This window comes from Notamacropus eugenii, chromosome 1, assembly GCF_028372415.1.
Source record: "Notamacropus eugenii isolate mMacEug1 chromosome 1, mMacEug1.pri_v2, whole genome shotgun sequence".
Lineage (NCBI taxonomy): Eukaryota > Metazoa > Chordata > Mammalia > Diprotodontia > Macropodidae > Notamacropus > Notamacropus eugenii.
Genome location: NC_092872.1, coordinates 489,250,997 through 489,272,065, shown reverse-complemented (window position 1 = coordinate 489,272,065; position 21,069 = coordinate 489,250,997). Strand labels below are relative to the sequence as shown.

Below are 21,069 nucleotides of genomic sequence, written 5' to 3'. Positions count from 1 at the left end.
CCAAGTCTTTCAGTTTGGCGTTATCTAAGTCACCCAGTCCAAGATGGATCATCTAATATGCTCCCCTGGACCTGGGGCAGGAAAAGGCTAAAATGGTGGGACCAGACATAGAAACAGCCAGGAGTTCCCTCAAACTTGCTCTTGGCCTTGGAGCCAGAGAAACCCCAAGAGCTACAGTGGACAAATTCAAAACAAAGCCTTTTTGACGTCCAGAAAAATTCCCACAAGTGACTACCACTCAAAGAACTTTTCAAATATTTGCTTTATGAAAAACAAAAATTGTGCAATTTAGATCATACATACATTTTTCACAAAACTAGATCTGACCAGCAAAGGCACTTTTCCAACAGAAGCCCACCAGGTAGCCATGGACCCCATTTGCTGTCCTCCCAGAGACCCCAGGATCCCCCTTTCAGCCTCCCCCACCTCAGCTCCTCTGGTTTTGCCCTCCCCCCTCAGTAAAAGTGCTATTAGATTTAAATTCCAGGTTACTTAGAGCAAGACGCTCCAACTTTCTCTCCCTGTGATGATCAAGCCGCTCCCATCCTTCTTTTCTTCTCTGTCAACACTGATAAAAAGAGGAGGGATGTTGAGCTCTGGAGGACCTCTGTGAAACATGAGCAGCAAAGACCCAGAGTGCCAGCCCTGCCCTCCCAACTCAGCCTGAAAGACTACCCCCAAAGACTTCTTGACAATCCTAGATTCAAGGAAACATTTGGCATCAGTATATCTCCCCAAACATGCTCCTCAGGGCCCATGTGGGCAGTCTGACAGGGAAGCCACCACTGTAGCCCTAGCAAAGGGGCAAAGGTCTGGACTTTGTTCCCTCTGGGATACCAAGCTAGACTTAGCACAAGTGAAAGTCAGTGTGCTCATCAGTTATCTCCTATGACCAACTGACTAAAGTTAGCTTTGGAAGAATGCCAGTCTATTCACTGGATCCCAACCCCCATCCAATAACCCTACTAGCTGTGGGGAACTTTTTCTTATCCTAGCCCTCAGAGGGCCAGTTACTTCCAAAGATCTCATATCTCTAACAACTAGGCTGATGGTTTGAGGGCAGGCCCAGCTCTCCTGGTCCATGGAGGGCAGGGAACTCATTGCTCAGTCCATTCTCTTCCTTCTTTCCTTGACCACAGTCTAAGAAGGAACAGGGTCTCTTTAGATACAAGGAGAGCATTCTGAACTCTGTGTGCCATGGCCCGTTACTGTAAGAATGCTAACATAAAATAGATCTCTCTTCACCACCATCATCCAAGTTCCAGGAATTCAGAGACATGGCTATGTTGTCTCTAATTTTAGGTCTCTGGGAACTCAGGCATCACCAAAGAGGGTCTTTGCCAGCAGCATAGGCTGCCTGTCCATCCAGGGGGATTTTTGTAGCTTCCCAGAGTGCCAAGACTTGAGCAGTAAGATATAGAAAGGCTCAGAGAACAAGGAAGTAGAAGGTTGGGCATTTTCATACTTGCTGTGCCAATGGCAACCTGGAAAAGTTTGTTCCTAATACCTGAGCTGGACACCAATGGACAGAATAGGGATGATAGATAGGGGTATGATGTTAACTTCAGTGCCAACGAGTGAGACTACACAGTCCCCAAAAGACAGGGGGCTTCACCCTATTCTCCCCCAAAGTCATTCATTCACCTGGACAAGACCTCAAACTCCAGAGATGGTAATCTGGCTCTTCTACTAGGAAGGGTCACTCACAGAACAGTATTTCACTTCTCAGCTTGTGGGATAACAGGGAGGCTATCTCAGGGCCCAACTGTAGGGAAGATTAATGGGAAGGAAGGCATAGTGTAGAAACCACATCCATGGCTGACAAGGGAAGGAATGCCCAAAGGAAGATGGTTAGAAGAGAACCTCCGGAGAGGGTGACCCAGAATGAAAGCCCAGAGGAGGCCCCCTGGAGGTGGAAACTATGACATCTGGTAACAGGAAGGGGAGATCCCTCTGTTCATCCTCTCTCACCCTGGGCAGAGGGACAGGGGATGGTGCCTAGGGCTACTGCACAGGCTGCGAGGTTGGGCCATTGGTCCCATTTTCATTCAGCTTGTCAGATAGTCTGAAAAATGTCTCTTTCATGATAGAATGGCAGGTCTCTAGCAACTTTGGGATGTCATTCACTGTCAGGCCTTCTGTCTTGATTGGATCCAGCACTTCTACTTTGATCTTCCCTGGAAACAAGAAGGGCAGAGAGAGAGATATGTCCTGCTTCTGTTGTGGAGACTGCTGATGAGTCATCCTGGATGCATGTTGGTACCTTAGGTCAAGCCCTTTCTTAAAATACCACAGGATGTGTACCCTGGTTGGTCCTATTCCCCCAACCCAAACAGGTCACAGGGGCTGGCTGTCATGCTGTAAGCATAACCCCTGCTCTCCCAAGCCCAGCGCCAAGGCTTTCCATCTAGCTACCATCAAAAGAGATCACAGAGAAACAAATGTGCACAGATGCCTAAAATGGTGGGGATATTTCAGAGCCCATCTGGGCATGAGCCATGCCAAGGCAATGCCCCCACAGGCTATTTCTGGAGTTCCCTCCAGAAACAGGCTCTTACAACTAGCTGGGCTCAGACTCAGGTCTGAGTTTACCCTCTTTTGGAAATCCTGGTCAATAGGAACAAGGAAGACAGATATTTTGCTTTCCTGGGGCAGCATATGCCCTGTACTCTGTACCCATCCAATGTGATGATTCACCTTGGCTCTTGCCAGTGGTTTGGGCCCAGAATCTTTGGATTCCCCTTTCCCCCGACCCCCCAAATATCTCCAGAAAAGATAGCAGCTGTTCTGGATATTGGTATAATTATCTCTGTGCCTGATACCAGCAGGGCCAAAGCCTGCTTGCTTAAAGGATTCATGAGCCAAGATGAATCTTCTACACCTGAACACCTTCTGGACAAGGGCATGAGCAACAATCTCCACGTATGACTCTGATGCCAGACTTCAGACCTTTCCCCAAGTGCTCCCCTGTCAATCACTCACAAGAACCTCACAGAAATTCCTGGGAGGGGAGGCTGGGCAAGACACGTTTGCCCCATTTGATAAATCAGGAAATTGAGGCTCAGAAATGTTACTACTACGATAAATATTCAACACATAGGACAGAGAGGTTCCAGATGTGGAAGGAGCTTGAAAGTTCAATCACAGCATTATAGATCTAGACTCCGATGAACCTCAGAAGGCATTCAGTTCAATTTCTTCATTTTACAGATGAAAAAAACTGAGGCCCAGGGAGATTAAGGGATGATCTGAACCCATGTTCCCTTCCTCTAAAAGCCCACTGATTCCCCATCACACCAAGATGCCTCAACTCAATCATTTTACATTCTTCTTGAGAAAGATGATGCACCCAAAGCCACACACAGCTAGATAATGACAGTCAAAGCCAGCACTGAAGTACCCTGGCCCCAAGCTCACCACTGCATACTACACGGAATGGAGACTTGTGGGTCACACAAAGAGCAGCTTACAGACTGATAAGGAAATCAAAGACAGGAGAAAAGGACAGAAACCTGTCTCGCCTGGATTAGACTTTGGCCTGATCTCCCAGGCAGGCTGTGTATTTTAAGGTGTTAAGCCAAGCTAAGACTAGCAGTTATCTGGGGCCACCCAGTGCAAATTTCTTCCCCAAGGGTCCAAAATCACCAGGTGCCTCTGGTTTCTAATGATTCTGGACAATGGGCTTCTTTGATTTTCCTTGGTACCCCAACTTAAGAAAAGTATACACCAAGCCATTCCAATCCCATTGGTTCTAGGTCTGGACAAAGAAGGTCCCTAAACTTGGGAAAAGCAGAGGGATACTAAGTCAGGTCTTTTTTACTTCAGTTTTCTCATCTGCCAAATGGGGGGGACCATTGGCCCTACCACCTTCCCAAGGATGTTTTCAGCAGATGGGTCTGAAAAGTGCTTTGTAGATTATCAAATACTGGCTCAATGGGGCTGCCTAAAGCACCCAAAATCTTGTTCCATCTAATTTCTGCTTGGGGACCAAAGGATTCTTCTCATTTTAAAATACAAATTATACCTCCAAGTGATTCAATTTGATTTTTTCTTCTCTGTTGAACCCAGCCTATGGTCCACCTATTGGTAGCTTCTGGGCAAAATTAAGTAGCCAGAACAAACAAAGCCAGAGTCAGGATTCTAAGCACCAGAATGCTTACAGGAACTTGTTCAGCACTACCAGTATCCTAGCTATTGCCAATATTCAGTTAGCACTGTGCCTTACGTATACTAGGTCTCTAGGGGAAGGCAAATTTGACCATTTGTTTATCTTCCAGATGGTAGAGAAAGAACTCTGAGCCAAGCTTCAAGAGCCCAGGAGGGCTGACAGAAGTACAATCGACAGAAAGAAACTAGCCTGGGGGTTTGAGAGACCTGGGTTCTGATCCCATCCCTGCCATAAACCCATTGTATGACCTTAGATAAGCCAAGGTCCTTCCCTTCTTGAGCCTCTGTTTCCCCATCTGTAAAATGGGGGAAGGAGGAAACTAGGTGACTTATTCCACCATCCAAACCCCATGCCCTCAGGGATCGGGAAAGAATTTGGGTTTCACTTCTCTCAAACACCAGTCAAAGATTCAAGCTGGTCAGGTGTATGGGTCTACCTTGGGGAGTATAAGGGGGAAAAAAAATCTTTCAATAATAACTGGCACAGGGGCTCAACAAAAACAAAATCAACCTTACTAATTAAACTGAGATTAGCTCAGATCCAGAGAGCTTCTTTCTTAACAGCCCAGGAAGGAGAAATAGATCAAGGAAAGGGGTTATGACAGAGAGACACATTCATAGCCAGGGAGTCACATGAAATACCTGATGTGAAGATTTTCTTCTCTGGATAGTAAAAGGAAGAGAATGACGAATATACCACAGGAATGATTGGCACCTAGGGGTGAGGCAAACAAGCCACCAATGAGAACATGCTGGTGAGAGGCTACAACAGGGGACTCACATAGTGGGACAGGCTGAATGTGGCAAGCCTCCCTCTGGCCTCAGGCATCTCTCTCAGAGCCACTCCCTTGGTACCAGGCCCAGAAGGACTGCTCATTTATAAGGCCCCCCCACCCTTTCCCCCAGGGATTAGCCTGAGAAATCCTAAGCCTTCCACCCAGTTTTCACCTGCTGCCAAATAAAAGCCAAGTACTATCCATCCTACCCACTTCCCATCTGAGTTTAGTGGAGGATGCTGAGGTGGTAGATAAGATCACATGATACCTATGCCATTTCTAGACATCTTTTAAGGACTGTCTGCATGCTCCCAGTCCCTCAAGAAATAACCCCCTGCTTTCCACAGAAAAGATTCTACCACCTTCAGAAGTCCAAGGCCAATGGCCATTAGCCAAAGGGGTTTAAAAAAAAAAAAGGTAAAAAACAGAGTCTACTATCTTATGATCCCTTTTGGAATAGCTGAGATTTAGGGTGGGGTGGAGAGTGCCATCCAGTCCAGCTGGACACCACCTGAGAAGCCCTCTGATGCTGGGACATCAGACCTTGAACAGTGAAATCTGGTTCAACTTTCATCTCTGGTTCTTTCCTTTTTCCTTCCTGGTCTCTATCCTTTGGAAGGAAGGATAGCAAAGTAGGTACTTCTATATAATCTATTTGCCTGCTGCTTCCTACTTCACTTGCCTTCAGTCTGATCTCCAGCCTTTTTTGAGAAGTGGAATGACACCCTCCACTCAGTGATGAACATTCTCACACCTGATCATAACCTTCCCATTCCAGTGAATCTGAACCCATGTAGGTCATCATCCAAACTCCATTTTCTTCCTCCTGCTACTGTCCCCACACCAACTGATTTCTTATTCCCACCCCAAGGTTTCAACCAAATATCATCCAGTCATTCCACTGTGCCCTCTGGGATGCCTGCTCCACAGGCAACAAATTTCCCTTCATGCTAAATCTTCCTTCTTCTACCTACCAGCTATTACTGAAACCTGGCTCCCCACTAATGACACAGTTTTGCTGGCCACCTTTAAGTGCCAGTTTACCTCCTTTGAGGTTTCTGCTATTCATTACTACCACCCAAACAAAAACTGGTACCTATTGTCTAAAGATCTCTAGGGTACTTCTCTTCCTTCCTCAATGAGTTCACTATATGGCTCACAATTTTTCTCTTTTCTCCAATTCCTATCATCATTCCATGGGACTTCAACATACATCTACCTGTCCCTCAAATACTCTAACCATTCAGTTCCTTAACCTACTCATTTCCCATGAGCTAACACCTCCAGCCTTCCTTAGGCACAAAGATAGTTGACATTGCCATCACCCATAAATGTACTACCTCCACACTGAAGAACTCCAAAATCCGCTTATCTTATCATAATCCACTGGCTTTTCACCTCTCTCTTTGTTTTCCCTTATAAAACCTTATTCTTCCAGCCTATAGTCTCCAATCCCTTAATTTTACACTTTTTTCCTCAGGCCATCTCTCCAGTACTAGTCCCTCTCTCCTCTTTCCCCTATCTTGACTCCTTGGTGAACCAATCCAACTCTACATTGTCCTCTTCTTTTGAATCCCTAATCTCTTGCTCCCTTTTTTCACCAATTAAACCCTGCCTTGAATCACCACTTTCTCTCATCTCATTCTCTTCTTCACCACTTACAGTCTGGCTTTTAACCTTATCATTCCATCAAAATTGCTGTCCAAAGTTCCCAATGATCTCTTAGCTGCCAAATCCAATGGCCTTTTCTCAATTCTCATTCTTCTAATCTTCCATACTATTGATCGCTCTCTTAATTCTAGTGCCTTCCTTTTGTTCGTTATTTTCTAGTTAGATCATGTATAGGTCCTTTGTATACATTTGTTTGTTGTCTCTCCCCCATTAGAATGGAAAGTCCTTGAGGGCAAAGACAATCTTTTGCCTCTTTTTGTATTCCTAGTACTTAGCATGGTGCCTGGTACATAGTAGGTACTTAATAATTTATTAATTTGTTTAATTAATTATTAATTTGTTTGTAGTAATTTGTTTATTGATTGATTGTCTCTCCCACTCCTAGAGGAAGTATTGAGTGACTGGTCTTTGACTAGCCAGAAATAAAGTTTGAGATTTGAAGGTTGTGGAGAGAGGAAGAAAAAAGTCAGTTCCTTTTGTCCATCAAAATATTTATTAAGCACTATGTTCTGAGCACTGAGCTAGGCACTGGAGATACAAAGACAAGACAATACTGAGTCTTGGATTGCCCTAAGTGCCTCATTCCTCCCCCTCCCCCCAAATTCTACCCTTCCCAGGAGATGGCCCTTGAATGAAGCCTTTCCCCAGCTTGTCCCCAAATGCATCACCTGGGCCTGGACAGCCAGATAAAAGGCACCCTTCTTGAATGGCAAAAGGTCATAACTTCCATTCCGTGTTCCCTCAGGATAAATCCATACTTTCAGCTGCCAGAAGAGAAGAAAAGAGGGACAAAAAGTTTATTTCTGATATCACCACCTTTAAGGATCACAGAATTCTAGAATGTTAGCCTTGGAAAAGACCTCCAAGACTCGCTTGTCCACATTCCCACCATATGTAGGAATCCCTTTCGTAGCATCTTGGAAAAAGAGTCATTCAGACTCATCTTAAGCACATCAGAGAAGACCTAGAATCCAGTGTCCTGAACTTCTAGAAAGAGAAATTTCCAAGTTTCTACCACGACCCACCTCCCCTATTGCACTTTCGACACCCAGCCAGACTTACATTCTCCTGACCCAAGGTGTTTCCCACCTCCTCCATCGTTGACCTGGCTGTGCTTGTCCGCTTTCTGTTGATGAAGACGACACCCCCAAGGTACATGATTAGGCCCACAGGGCCCATGTAAAGCAGCTCCCGCTTGGCAATCTGGATGCAGTTTTTGGGGAGGATCTCCATCAGACCTAAGACCAGGACAGAGTCACAGGGAGAGAAAAGGGAAGGATCATCACACCCTCGATGCTCACGGGCACAGCAAGCCTATGCACAGGGACCACCTCCAAAAAAGCATCACAAAAAATGTTGTAGGCAGAGGTAACAGAATGGTATAGAGATGATAGGGAAAACATAGGAAAGGACTTAGGAAATACTGAGTAATTCAGACTGGCTGCATGCAAATTATATGGAGAGTAGTAAGACCTAAGAGAAGCATAAAGATCGTATAAAGTGTATCCAGACCATAAAGAAGCCTTCTTTTAAAAAACGATAGTAAAAAAACAGATAGTAACGATCAAATAAGTAAAATAAGAAATCCCAAATTCAATCATCAGACATGAACTACCTTCTGCTGAAAGTAACACTTTTATTTGCTTCCCATCCCATCCCTTCCCTTCACGGATTTAAGAGCAGCTTTCATCTCAGAGGCCAGAGTAGCCATAAAAATTCACATACACAAAAACTCAAGAAAACTAACCCAAGGATCCTGATTTGATCTAGTGAGCCAACCTTCACCCTATCCTGGCACAGGCTTCCTTCCCCACCTGAAATAGCAGTTGTACTTAGCAACACACATCTCACTTACAAGGGAATTAGCAGTTTGTAAAATTTAGGGAGGGAGGACCAGCTACACAAGCAATTTCTAAGGCATATCTTCCTACCCCCAACCCAGAAACCAGCTTACCCATCATATCCAGGATGCTCTGATGGTTGGAGATGATGACACACGGTTTGTCATCGTGCAGTTTCTCTTCACCATGCGTCTCAAACCGAAGCCCATAAAAGTACTTAAAAGTTCGGACAAATCTCTTGATGATACTACAGTAGAGAGGACAGTGACTGTGAGGTTCCTCAATGACAAAGTGCAGGTAATAGCAACCATTTCACAGACTTGAGAGTTTCTCTCAGAAAGCAAATTTTCTAATAATTAGAGCTCTCCAAAAATGGAATTAGACTTCCTTGAAAATACTGTATGGAACACGATTTAGATATAAAGGCTGATACTATAAGCAAACTGGGAGAACAAAGAATAGTTTATTTGTCAGATTTATGGAGAACAGAAGAGTTAATGACCAAACAAGAGAGAGAGAACATTATGAAATGCAAAATAGATAGTTTTGATTACATTAAATTCCCCCCTTACTAGAGATCATCTTCAAGCAGAATTTGGATGGTCATTTGTTGGGGATGTTGGATGGAGCTAAGGTCTTGGACACTGAAACATCTGCGTATACCTTCGTGAAGCCCTGAGTACAAATCCAACCTCAGACACTAGCTATGTGACCCTGGGCAAGTCACTTAACCCAGTTTACCTCATTTTCCTCATCTATAAAATGAGCTGGAGAAGGAAATGGTAAACCACTCCAGGATCTTTGCCAAGAACACCCCAAATAGGGTCACAGAGAGATGCATATGATTGAAACAACCAAGCAACAACATCTTCATGATAATGTGTGCCGAGCCTTTCAGAGGAAAGGAGCTGTACTCTGACCTTAACTCAGAAGGGCAGAGATACAAAGATGAGAAAAGCATGACCATTTCAAAGGGCCACAGGAGACAGGGAGTTCCTCAGTCTTTTCAAGTTCCAGATGTGTAGAATGGAACCCCACATGTGACCTGTCGCACTCATACACTACTGGCTATGAAACTAACAGAGGTCTGGAGCAAACCCTTCATTTACACTGGAAAGTCTCTTCTGCAGCAAGGAAGCTTATTGTTTTCCTGGTCTGATTTTGTTGGGTAACTTTTCAGCTAGTTCAATGGTAATAATTGGACATTTGCCTGAAATGTAATTTTTGCAACCCCTCTCTCTGCAACCTGGAGATTTATCTGTGCTTATCAGAAACCTTGGTATATTGTCACTGGATGTCTCTCAAACCAAGAAGGTTCTCTTTCCTCACCTTCTGCAGGAAGCCTTTCCCCATCCCTCTCTTCTTCCCATTCTACTAGTGCTTCTCCTACGAGGTTACTCTCCCTTTACGCTGTATATATCTTGTAGTTATCTCCCCTCTGAGAAGGTGAGCTTCTTCAGGGAAGGATACGTTCTTGCCTTTTTTCTTTTTTGTGTCCTAGAACATAGTAAGAACTTACTCAATTCTTGTTGACTGACCACCTGAATTGCCAATGGACACATACCAGCTAAGACTAAGCTGTAGGACTCAAATACAGCTGTTTTGTCTACAAATCGAAGGTTCATTCTCTTGTGCCACAAGGGACACAAGTTAACTTCTCTTTCCTGGTCAGCAGCAGCTAACTTGGAAGATGTTCAAGGTCAACCTCAATAACAACGTTTGTTTTTTAGGGTGAGCAGTCCAATTCATTTCTCTCCTGGTAAGGTGTGAAGTAGGGTTTGGGATATAATATTTACACAATCAGATAAACCATCTAATTACTGTTTTTCCCTGTGCTTGGGGAGACACCACAAAGATCCTCCCTATAGAATCTTAGTACATTCAAACTCTGGACTACCCTCAATGCCCAGAAACAAGAAAGGAGTCCCTGCAAAGTGGGAACCTGGGAGGAAGAAAATTGTTCTATTGCCCCTTTAGCATCCAGACCAATGACACTTATCCAGAAAACACAAACAAAAAAATTCTTCAATTTGGCTCACTTAGTAGATGGGCCACTGACTATCTTCCTCCAGGGAGGCAGCATGATGGTATCATCAGGCACCATGAACCCCTCTCTTCAATAGAGGAAAGGTAGTCTATTTCATTATAGGTCTGCAAGTAGACAATCCTCCAGTTTTAACTTCTCAGACTCCCTTTTACTAGATATAAGGGCAACCAATAGTAAATGGCATTATATAGCATCATTGACTTGGAGGTAGAAGGACCCCTGAAGGCCATCTAATCCAACTCCTTTGTTTTACAGATAGATGAGAAAACTGAGGCCTGAAGAGGTTGCCAAAGATAACACAGATAATAGCTATCTGAATCTGATTTTATGCCTGAGTCTTTTGATTCTAAATTCAGTTCAGTACTCTCACAGGTCTTGGCACACTTTTACCACCACCTCTGAAATAGTGAGTGGTACCTAAATATCTTGAAAATACTGTATGGAACATGATTTAGATATAAAGGCTGATACTATAAGCAAACTGGGAGAACAAAGAATAGTTTACTTGTCAGATTTATGGAGAACAGAAGAATTTATGACCAAACAAGAGATAGAGAACATTATGAAATGCAAAATAGATAGTTTTGATTATATTAAATTGAAAAGTTTTCAGACAAACAAAGCCAATGTAACCAAGACTAGGAAGAAAGCAGAAAACTGGGAAAGAATTTTTACAACCAATGTCTCTGATAAAAGTCTCATTTCTAAAATATATAGAGAACTGAGTCAAATTTATACGAATATAAGTCATTTCCTAATTCTGAAATGATCAAAGGATATGAAGAGGCAGTTTTCAGAGGAAGAAATTGAAGCTATCTATAGTCATATGAAAAAATGCTCTAAATCACTATTGATTAAAGAAATGCAAATCAAAACAATTCTTAGGTACCACATCACACCTGTCAAATTGGTTAATATGACATAACAGGAAAACTATAAATGCTGGCTAAGATGTGGGAAAATTGGAGCACTAATGCATTGTTGGTGGAGTTATGAACTGATTCAACCATTTTGGAGAACAGTTTGGAACTATACCCAAAGGGCTATAAAAATGTGCATACCCTTCGACCCAGCAATAACCATTTCTAGGATTATATCCCCGAAAGATCATACAAATGTGAAAAGGACCCATGTACAAAAATATTTACAGTAGCTCTTTTTGTGGTGGCAAAGAATTGGAAATTGAGGGGATGCCCATCAATTGAGGGATGGCTGAAGAAGCTCTGGCACATGAATGTAATGGAATGCTATTGTACTATAAGAAATGATGAGCAGGCAGACTTCAGAAGAACCTGTAAAGACTTATATGAATTGATTCTGAGTGAAGTGAGCAGAACCAGGAGAACATTGTACACAGCCATAGTCACACTGTGCATTGAATAACTCTGATAGACTTGGCTCTTCTCAGCAATGCAATGTTCTAGGACAACTCCAAGGGGCTCATGATGGCAAGTACTATCCACATCCAGAGAAAGAATCAGATTGAAGTACACTATTTGCTCCGTTTTGTTTTTTTTTTCTTCTTTCTCTTGGTTCATTCCATTGGTTCTAATTCTTCTTTACAACATGACTAATGTGAAAATGTTTAATATGAATGTATATGTAGAGCCTGTATCAGATTGCATGCTGTCTTGGGGAAGGAGGCAGAGAAAATTTAAAACTCAAAAGCTTGTGGACCTGAATGTTGTAAACTAAATATAAATTTTTTAAAAAGAAAGAAAATGCTATATAGAAGGTTCAGAGACCTAGAGCTAGAAGATACTTCAGAGGCATTCCTGTCCAGTTCCTCATTAACAGATAAGGAAACTGAGTAAAAGGAGAAGGGTAAGTGATTTGCCTTTCTTTTCCTGGTTTCCTTCAAGACTCAGTTCATATCCCTCTTTCTAGTCTACCTCCCCCTTTAAAAAAATTACTCAATACCCCCTCCCCTTGCAAATCTTACAAACTAGGAAAGAAGTCTCAGATTAACTGTACAATTGCACTAGGCTAATACCACCCCCTGGGTTGTTCCAGTGTTCCCTGGGAGCAGTATCACCCACTAATGTCAGAAAGCCTTTACTGGTTCACCCATACCAGCTGCTAATCCCTTTTCATTAATCAGTATAAATCTTATACATACCTAGATAGTTATATGGTGCCTCCTCAATTAAAATACATACTACTTGAAGGCAAGAATTGGAGTTTTTTGGCCTTTTCTTTGTATAGTGTTTAACAGAATTAGGGAGGGAGAGAAGGAAGGACCAACCACTGGTTTGGAAGTCAATATGTGGACTAGTGAAAAAGGTACAAAAAAGGTACAAAAAAAAAGAAGGTTGGAAGAAGGGAAATCCTAATCCTCCCTGATCTAGTTGCCTGGATCTGGCTCTGTGTAGGCATCTCAGCTCCCTCTGAGGCTGTATTCGTACGACTAGAAAAAGATCCAAGAATAAGTTGACTAAGAGGCCTCATCTTTGGAAGACAAGAGACTTCTATATTCGGACATTAGCCTAGAAAATGATTTCTAACTACTACCTGCTCTAGGTTTCTAGCTTGGATAGAGGCCACTGCTTAAACAAAGGCAGTGATCCAGTCTTGGAAAAGTGACTGACAGTTACTGATCAAAAGGGAGAAGGGGCTATCGGGACTAGAGGAAAGGAGAGAACATGGAGGGCTCTGCACTGAATTATCCCTGTTCAGTTTCAGGAACTAAGTTCAAATCTCAGCGTGCAGCAGAGCTCAGTAGGTCTAAGCCAATATGGCCTTATTAAATCACGATTGAGTCCTTCTCTCCTTAACTGGCTTGTAAGATCCATGAAGGAAAGGAGCAGGTCTCCTTTCTTTGTGACTCTAAATTCTTATAGACAACTTAACAAAAGTGGTTACTCAAGAAATGTGTCAATTGACTTGGCTAACCACACTCTGGCATAATAGATGGCCCAACCAGTATGGTTTAATCTTAAAAGTATACTTTTGTTCTGTCTAACTTGGATTAGGATCCAGTTAAATGACTAGTGAGCAGTAACACCTAAGAAGGCATTTCAATATTATACTCCAACTGCTTCACAGAAGCCTCTCTCTGAGAAAGTTGAACTTTGGGGAGAGTGGAGGGTGGAGGGAGTAAAGCAAAAGGGACTAGGGGGAGAAAAAAGGTCTCCTTCCTTCAGATTTGGTAAACCAGATGAAGAGGAAAGGATGTATGGGGCAAGAGGCATTATCTATTGAGAAAGCTTGCCCCATCGAACAAACCTCAAACTTCTTCATGATGGCTGAAGGTTTCCTTTCTTTGGAGCACTTCTCATTAAAGAACCCTTCCAAGGAGGCCTTGGCTCCCCAGGTTTGACAATGATAAGGTTTAAAAGTTTCTCTGGGCCATATCTGGGGTAGTAGAAAAGAGCTCTGGATTTGGATAATGAACCTGGGTTTTCAAATCCCATATCTGCTGATGACCGGGGCGGTAAACCACAATCTATTTGAGGCTGTTCCCTCACTTGTAAGATAGTGAGAATACCAGAATCCTGCAACAGCCTGGGACAGAGATCAGCCGATTCCCTTGAGAAAATGTACTCAGGAACAGATAGTCAACCGTAGTAGAGGTAAAGAGAAGGGAAATGAGGGAGAGGAGAGAATCACCCAGAAAGGGTTAAATCACCCACTGTAACTGGCCTAGGACACTCAAATCAGTGCAGGGTCAAGTCCTATTATGGAATCCTTCAGGCCATGTACTTATCCCAGGGCTTCAGTATACATAACCTCACAACTCCTATTCTCCTTACTACCCTCACGGCATAACGCCTCATGTTCAGGCTTCAACTGACCACATCCTCCCTTCCCCCTACCAAGAAGGCTTCAGCTCACCATAAAGTCTTTTTATGGTAGTGAATGACAAAGCAAGGTGACTTTGAATGAGACACTCTGACCTAGTTCCCCAAAGCAGCCCCTTTACTAAAAACTAGATTAGTGTAACCAAGAAAGGTTTCACCATAAGAGAAAAGTAGGTAGCAAATGATCAGAAGGGCTCAGAAAGTACCTTGCTTTTTCAAATTATCTTCCCCAGGTGCCAGCTAGACCTGAAGACCCCACCACTGAGGATACTCATTAGCCTTCAACCTCCCATTGGTTTAGTATATGTCCCAGGAGAAACTGAGTAGCACAGAGCATGATGTGGAAGGTACTGGATGAAGTTTATTTGTCTGGAGGTAAAGAAATGTGAAAAAGAGAATTCAGAGAGTCTACAACCAGAGCACTGTCTGAATAGGATACTGTGTAATGGGGATAGGGGTGTCTATAAGACTGGGGGGCATCCAAGGGCTCCAGAAATCTAGGATGAAGAGGCATGAAAGAGTCAGTGGTGGGAGAGAAAACAAATTTCATTTTTGCCTAAGACTCATAGTGTGGGGTGGGGGTGGAGGAACAAGGAGGGATGTCACAAGGCAGGTTACATAAACTGCCCCACCATTCTCTCCATCCCTTTAGTCCAGAGTAGGCAGGAAGCATTGGGAGATTGTTTAAAGGGTACAATAAACTTCTTTGAAGTGTTCAGTAGTATTACCCCAGGAAGGATAAGAAGAAAAATACAGAAATTCTCAAATGAAGGTCTTTTGGAATAGGAATCGGAAATGATAAATAGTCCTATTTGCAATGTCCCCTGAGACCTTCTGGCTCCCAGAATCCCCCAGATTCAATACTTAGCTTAAGAATCACAACCCAACAAAAGGCCCTTGCAGATCAACACTCTCCTCCCCCAAATTAGTGCTCTTCATCCCACTTTCCCGGAAATGATCTCGCATACATTTTGCATTGGCTCATCAGTACTCATTCGGTCCCCCACCTTGCATGGGAGAATTAAAAAAAAACTCCTTGAGGGCAGTGGCTGTTTGATTTTTGTCTTGGTAATCTCAGAGCCTAGCACATTGCCTGGCACAAAGTAGGCAACTGATCAATGCTTTTAAAAATGTAATTGAAAAGAATCCATATGCTAAGTGTTGCCACATCCTGGGGCACCCAAGGCCTTTCACAACTGCCATAACCTCTCCCCCTCTCCGATATACACCACAGGTCAACGCTCAAGAAAACACCACTGTGTATGGAACCGTTCCAAGTTCAAGTGTGTTCTTCTCCCTCCCCCCAAATCAAATAGGATGGAGAAGAGCTTAAACCATTTGGTTAGGGATTATTTAAATTCTATCTAGTTTCAGGGTGTCATTCACTTTGAGCAACAAGTCATCCTTGGACTGGACTAGACCAGTACCAAGCTAAACGAGGCTTATAGATTCATTAGATTTCCCTCCTTCCGATTATAATCCAAATCTCAATTTCGCAAAACAGGGAGGAGAACCTGTTCAATTTCAGTTATTTACAAAGAGAAAATAAAGCATTTGGCATTTAATAACAGGGCTGTGCACACACTCTAGCAATATTTATTAAGCATCTACTATGATGCAGTTAGGTTGTTATTATGGATAGAGCACTAGGCTGGAGTCAGAAAAGACCTAAATTCAAATGAAGCCTCAAATACTTATTAGCTGTATGACCCTGGGCAAGTCATTTAACCACTATCTGCCTCAGTTTCCTTAGCTGTAAAATAAGGATAACAATAGCACCTATTTCAAAGGGTTGTTGTGAGATCAACTGAGATAAATTTGTGAAGCACTTAGCACATTCCTGGCACATATAAACACTTATTCCTTCCCCCTCCCCACCCTTCAATCAGTGCCAGACACAGTGCTAAGTACTGGGGATTAAAAAAAAAAAGGCAAAAAGATAGTTCATGCTTAAGGAGTGAGTACTTAACAAAAGACTGCTGAGCTATTTTTCCTCTGAATAGCCACTAACATTGGAGCAAGTCTCTCAGATCACCCCTCTCTTCCCCCCCATTAGTGCTCTCCATCCCGCTTCCCAGGAAATGATATTGCATACACTTTACATTGGCTCATCAGTATTCATACGGTCCCCTACCTCTCATGGGAGAATTAAAAAAACAAACCTCTTTGAGGGCAGTGGCTGTTTGATTTTTATCTTGGTAATCTCAGAGGACATGGACCCAATACAGGGATGACTACATCCGCCCTGGTGAAAAGGGGACCCTTTCCACTAAATTATTCCTGGGGCATCATCCAGAAGAGACACTCTACAGAGAAAGCTTATGTAGACTCTGTCTCCCAACAGTATCCCTTTCTTTCCTGCAGGAGCTCTGCAGGGGTCACAAGATCTATTCCCATAGGGCTGCTGAGTGGAGGTTTGGATATGTGCTTACACCTACTGAAACCAGCAGGACCCAAGAGAACAGGAAGATCTAAACTTCAGCACCCTAGTTGGGAAAAAAAAAAAATCATTGAACTGAGAATCAAGAGGCCAACTCTGCCGGTCACTCCCTGTGACCATGTAGTCCCTTTCTCTCTAGGAGCCTATGGTTTCCCCATCGGTAAAACTGAAGTGGGGGTGGGGAGAATTAGATCATATCTGATTGGGAATCAGATTAACTGAAGACAACATACAAAAAGAGGGTAAGTTAGGGTATTACCCCCCCACCCCCTTGCCCTTCTTTAGAGGAACTCTCTCTTAGCCACAGTCAAAGAGGCAATATCAGGTGGTAGAAAGAGTGCTAGATTTTGGGTTCTAGAAGCTTTTATCTGGTTTGACTCTGAACAAATGAAAGTGATGGCCTAGATAAGCTCTAAGATTCCTCTTAGATTCGAATCAAAGATCCTATATGTGACCCTGGGCAAATTGCTTCTTCCCCCCAGTTGAAATGTGCTGGGAAATGTTTTAACACTGGCTCTCTGAAGAGAAAAAAATGTGCCCAAGAAACACTTTAAAGTTCATTTTGCATTACTTAGATTTTTTTCCCCTCACTTTCTTAAGGCTAGACTACAAGGTGTCAAACTTGCTGCCCTCAAAAACATCTGAGTATGTCTGAACCAGACTGAAATGCAACTAGGAAATGTTTAACAAACTGAAAATACAATAAAACAAAGATAATGTTAGTTTGTGGTTTTCTAAGTTTCTATTTCAGTTTGACATCATTGGTCTAGACAAGAAAACATATCAAGCCCAGATCTGTAGCATTTGCCAATTTCTGAGGTGTTAAGATCTACAATGGAAATGTAACAATTGGCTCCACTGAGCTAATTTCAGCTGGCTCTGTCCTTGGGACTTAGTTTCCTCTGTTGTAAAAAGAGGACTATATACATGTTAGTTAAGATACTTTCCAGCACTAAATTTATAATTCTATGTGACCCTAAGCAATATTCCTTAGGAATCAGTTTCCTCATCTGTCAAATTAGGGAGTTAGTCCTATGGCTTCCAGATTTAAACTCATGATTCTATGGATCCTACTAGGCCAGCCTAGCACACAGCCTCAGAAGACTGGTCAGAGTGACACCCCACCTTCTACTTTCCCCCTTGGACAGATTGCTTCAACTGTAGAACCAATGAAAAGATGATAAAAAAAAAATTAACTGGTATGTATATAATCACTTTAAAGTTTGCAAAAGGTCATTATAAAGAGGAGCCAGAAACTCTCCTTGTGGGACAAAAAAAGGAAATGTAATACACACGAGGACTTTTTCAAAGGCCAAAGAGACAACAAGAAAGAATTTCCTTTTTAAAAAAAAAGCAAAGCACAACACCCTCCAGCCTATTCCAGAAGCCTCTGCTCCACCTACCTTTCAGGAAGAGAGCAGGTCTTGAATGCTTTACAGATCTCAGGTGATGCCTCATTTGAGATGGGTGTGGTACCTGGGCTACCAGAGTAAGGTGCCTAGCCCAGATAAGTCAGCCCACAACGACTGTTACGATGAATTTTTTAGGAGGTACATTCCAGCCCCACTGCCTTCACTGAAATTGGAAGCCACTGGATTTCTCTAAACTCCCCGACTGTCTCTTCCTCAATAAGTTTCTTGAGCATGTACTAAAGAAATTGATAAGCTTTCCCCTCATAGGTCTTTGAGGAGGAGAACTGGGAATGGTGAGTTACTTCCAGTGCTTCACCCCAACCCAAGACCTAGGTCCTCTTAAAGGGGGGGGCAGACAAACAGGATCTTCAGCATTGTTACCAACTTTCACCGATTTAGCTTTGGGCTCCCTTTCCGAATAAGGGCTGGACTAGTGGGCTTTGAAGACCCGGCTCAGCCGCTCAACTGACTGACTCCTTTCAAGTGCAATCTTGGGCAAGTCCCTTCCCATCCATGGATCCCCGTTTCCTCCTCTGTGAAAACGTAGGGGTTTGACTGGTAGATTTCGAAGCTTCCTTCCAGTTCTGGCATTCTAAGACTTACAGCTGGTCTAGCACAGGCTCCTGTTCTAAGAACCCGGGCTAGCACATGCCCCTTTCCAATTCAAAGGGGGCACCAATTTCTCCGCACCCTCCTGCTTTCCACCTTTTTCTTTCACTTGGGCCAGAGGGAGGAAAATTTTCCTTCGATCCTCCCTTCCCGACTCTGTCCCCTGTCTCCCACCCCAAGGGGTGCAAAGGAGAGGGGAAGAGAGGGTTGTCTGGAGATCCTCGGCAGCTAAGCCTGCTCGTGGGGGCGAGGGCTGAGCCAGGGCGCATGGCATTATGACGACAGCTTCTCCAGCCACCACGACGTGGTCTCTCCCCCCGACCCCTCCCGAACCGGGAACCACCGGAAGAGCAGAGGAGAAAGTTTGCAGCCCGGAGGAGAAGGGAGCGGACTCGGCTTCCCCCGGCTGGTCCAGGCGAGCAGTGTCCTGGCAGGCGGGGCAGGAAGAAGGGAAAGGGGAAAATGGAAAGTTAGAAAGGCGGAAGGAGTGGCCCCGGGAGCGGCTGCAGTGGGGAAGGGCGCGGATCCCAGACCCCGGACCCCCGCACAGCCCGGCGCCCCGCTTGCCTCATGTTGCGCACGGTGCGGCCCCCATGGCACAGGACGCAGACCACGCTGGCCGCCGAGGAGGCCACCACGCATAGCGCGCAGTAGAAGCCGATCCTGAAGTAGAAGTTGGCAGTGTGGCTCAGCAGCGGCAGCGCCAGCAGCAGCAGCAGCAGCGCCAGCACCCACGTCCACGGCTCCACGCAGGCCATACTGGCTTCGCCTCCGCGCCGGCCCGACGGGCGGGAGCGCTGGGAAAGGCGCGCGCGGCTGGCGCGCCGGGGCGCCGGGCGTGCCGGCCTGGGGGCGTCGGCCGGGCCCCCCTTCTCCCCGCTCTCTAGGGGGAGCGCCCCGCGCGGGGAACGTCCCGGATCTTCTGCTCCCCACTACCGACGGCCCGCCCGGCTGCGTCTCCGTCGGTGCGGCCGCACGGATCCCCCTCTCCCCTCCCCCCTCAGCTCCCCTTATTGCATGGGAGGAGGGGCAGGGAGGGGCGGCTCCTGGGGTGGAGAGAGGGAGCGGGCGAAAGATAGGCAAGGTGCAGCCCAGAGCCCCGCCCCGCCGTCCCCACCCCCAGACGCCACCCCGCCCCTCCGGTTCCCTCCCCTCCCCGGCCCGGGTCCTCTGCTCCCTTTCGCCGGCCTTCTCTTGTCACTTGTTCTTGTTCCGTGCGGGTCCCTCGTCGCCTTCCCTTCTTCTCAGTCTTCTCCTCCTCACTCTGCAGCCCGTCCCTCCGGCCCCTTCCACCCACTCTCCTAATGCCCAGTGCCCGCCCTCCTTCGCCCTTCGCTTCTTGGCGGGCGCTGGGACCCGCATTTCTGAGCCCGCCTTTCGTCACTATCTCCTCTGGCATCCACCCCTAGGACCTCGGGCTGCTTAACTCCCGTGGGCCCCACCCCCCGGGACGAAAACAAACTGGGGGTGGGGGGGCTTGAAAAGAAAATGTAATGAGTGGACTCAGTTGCCTGAAGAAAGGAAGAGAGAGTTAAAAGAAACCCCGAAAACGTCTTCTTCCCTCGGCTTATCCCAACGTTTAAGAGAATGGTCGAATTAGGGGGGCCTAGGGTTAGTTGTGGGAGACTTGAATCTCATCTGCTTGTACCTGCTGCTTTGTTCATGACGTCACTGTGTCCCGAGGAAGCTGCTCCGTGCTTCGTGTGGGTCTGCCAGTGACCTCTGCTAGGAATCTGGGAGAAGCTCGTTTAAAGTCAGTAACTGGCCCTTGGTTGGGTTAAGTCACTTAACCTATTTCAGTCTGTCCTTGGGGTGAGGAGTTGGGAAATGTTAGTGGGTGATGGTTCACCACTGAAATCACTTTTTTGTAGATGGCATCATATTCGCTCCTCTCCCTCAACTGCTAGTAACCTGACTTGACTCTCAAACTTCCTTGTATTTCGTTTACTGTTTTAGATTTATTTGTATGAATTTTCTTTTTCTTTAGTCTATATGTTTTTATATGCATCTGTCTTCCCCTAATAGAATGGAAGCTTGAGGCCAAGGATTATTTAGTTCTTCATATCCCCAGTGCCTCCTGAAGTACCTGATATAAAGGAGACACTTAATAGATACTTGTTGATTGATTGGAAAAGATTTTACCTAATCAGATTTAGAGCTGGAAGAGACCTCAGAATTCATCCAGTCCTGTCCCCTTATGGTAAGAAATTGGAGCCTGACATTGTATAGTAAGGAAATAGGGGGGAAGATTTAAACTAGGTTAGCTCACTCTAGGGTAACTAAGGTGGTAAAGTGGATAGACCAGG

At 44.8% G+C, this 21,069-nt stretch overlaps 1 protein-coding gene across 1 annotated transcript; it reads right to left on the bottom strand.

Moving 5' to 3' along the window:
- Nucleotides 1-243: 243 nt before the first annotated feature.
- Nucleotides 244-19,679, bottom strand: AGPAT2 (1-acylglycerol-3-phosphate O-acyltransferase 2). The gene is made up of 6 exons (XM_072632930.1): nucleotides 19,331-19,679; nucleotides 8,569-8,702; nucleotides 7,677-7,852; nucleotides 7,283-7,378; nucleotides 4,810-4,882; nucleotides 244-2,177 (listed from the first exon to the last, which is right to left on the bottom strand). The coding sequence occupies exons 1-6, from the start codon at nucleotides 19,519-19,521 to the stop codon at nucleotides 2,005-2,007; spliced, it is 843 nt and encodes a 280-aa protein (XP_072489031.1). The 5' UTR covers nucleotides 19,522-19,679; the 3' UTR covers nucleotides 244-2,004.
- Between the last annotated feature and the right edge of the window lie 1,390 nt (nucleotides 19,680-21,069).

Coding starts and splice junctions, on each gene's coding strand:
- AGPAT2 (XM_072632930.1), bottom strand. CDS start 19,521: ATGGCCTGCGTGGAGCCGTGGACGTGGGTGCTGGCGCTGCTGCTGCTG. Junction 7,379..7,676: donor ACACCTTGGGTCAGGAGAAT/GTAAGTCTGGCT, acceptor CTCTTCTGGCAG/CTGAAAGTATGGATTTATCC. Junction 4,883..7,282: donor ATCTGGCTGTCCAGGCCCAG/GTGATGCATTTG, acceptor CCTCACCCCTAG/GTGCCAATCATTCCTGTGGT.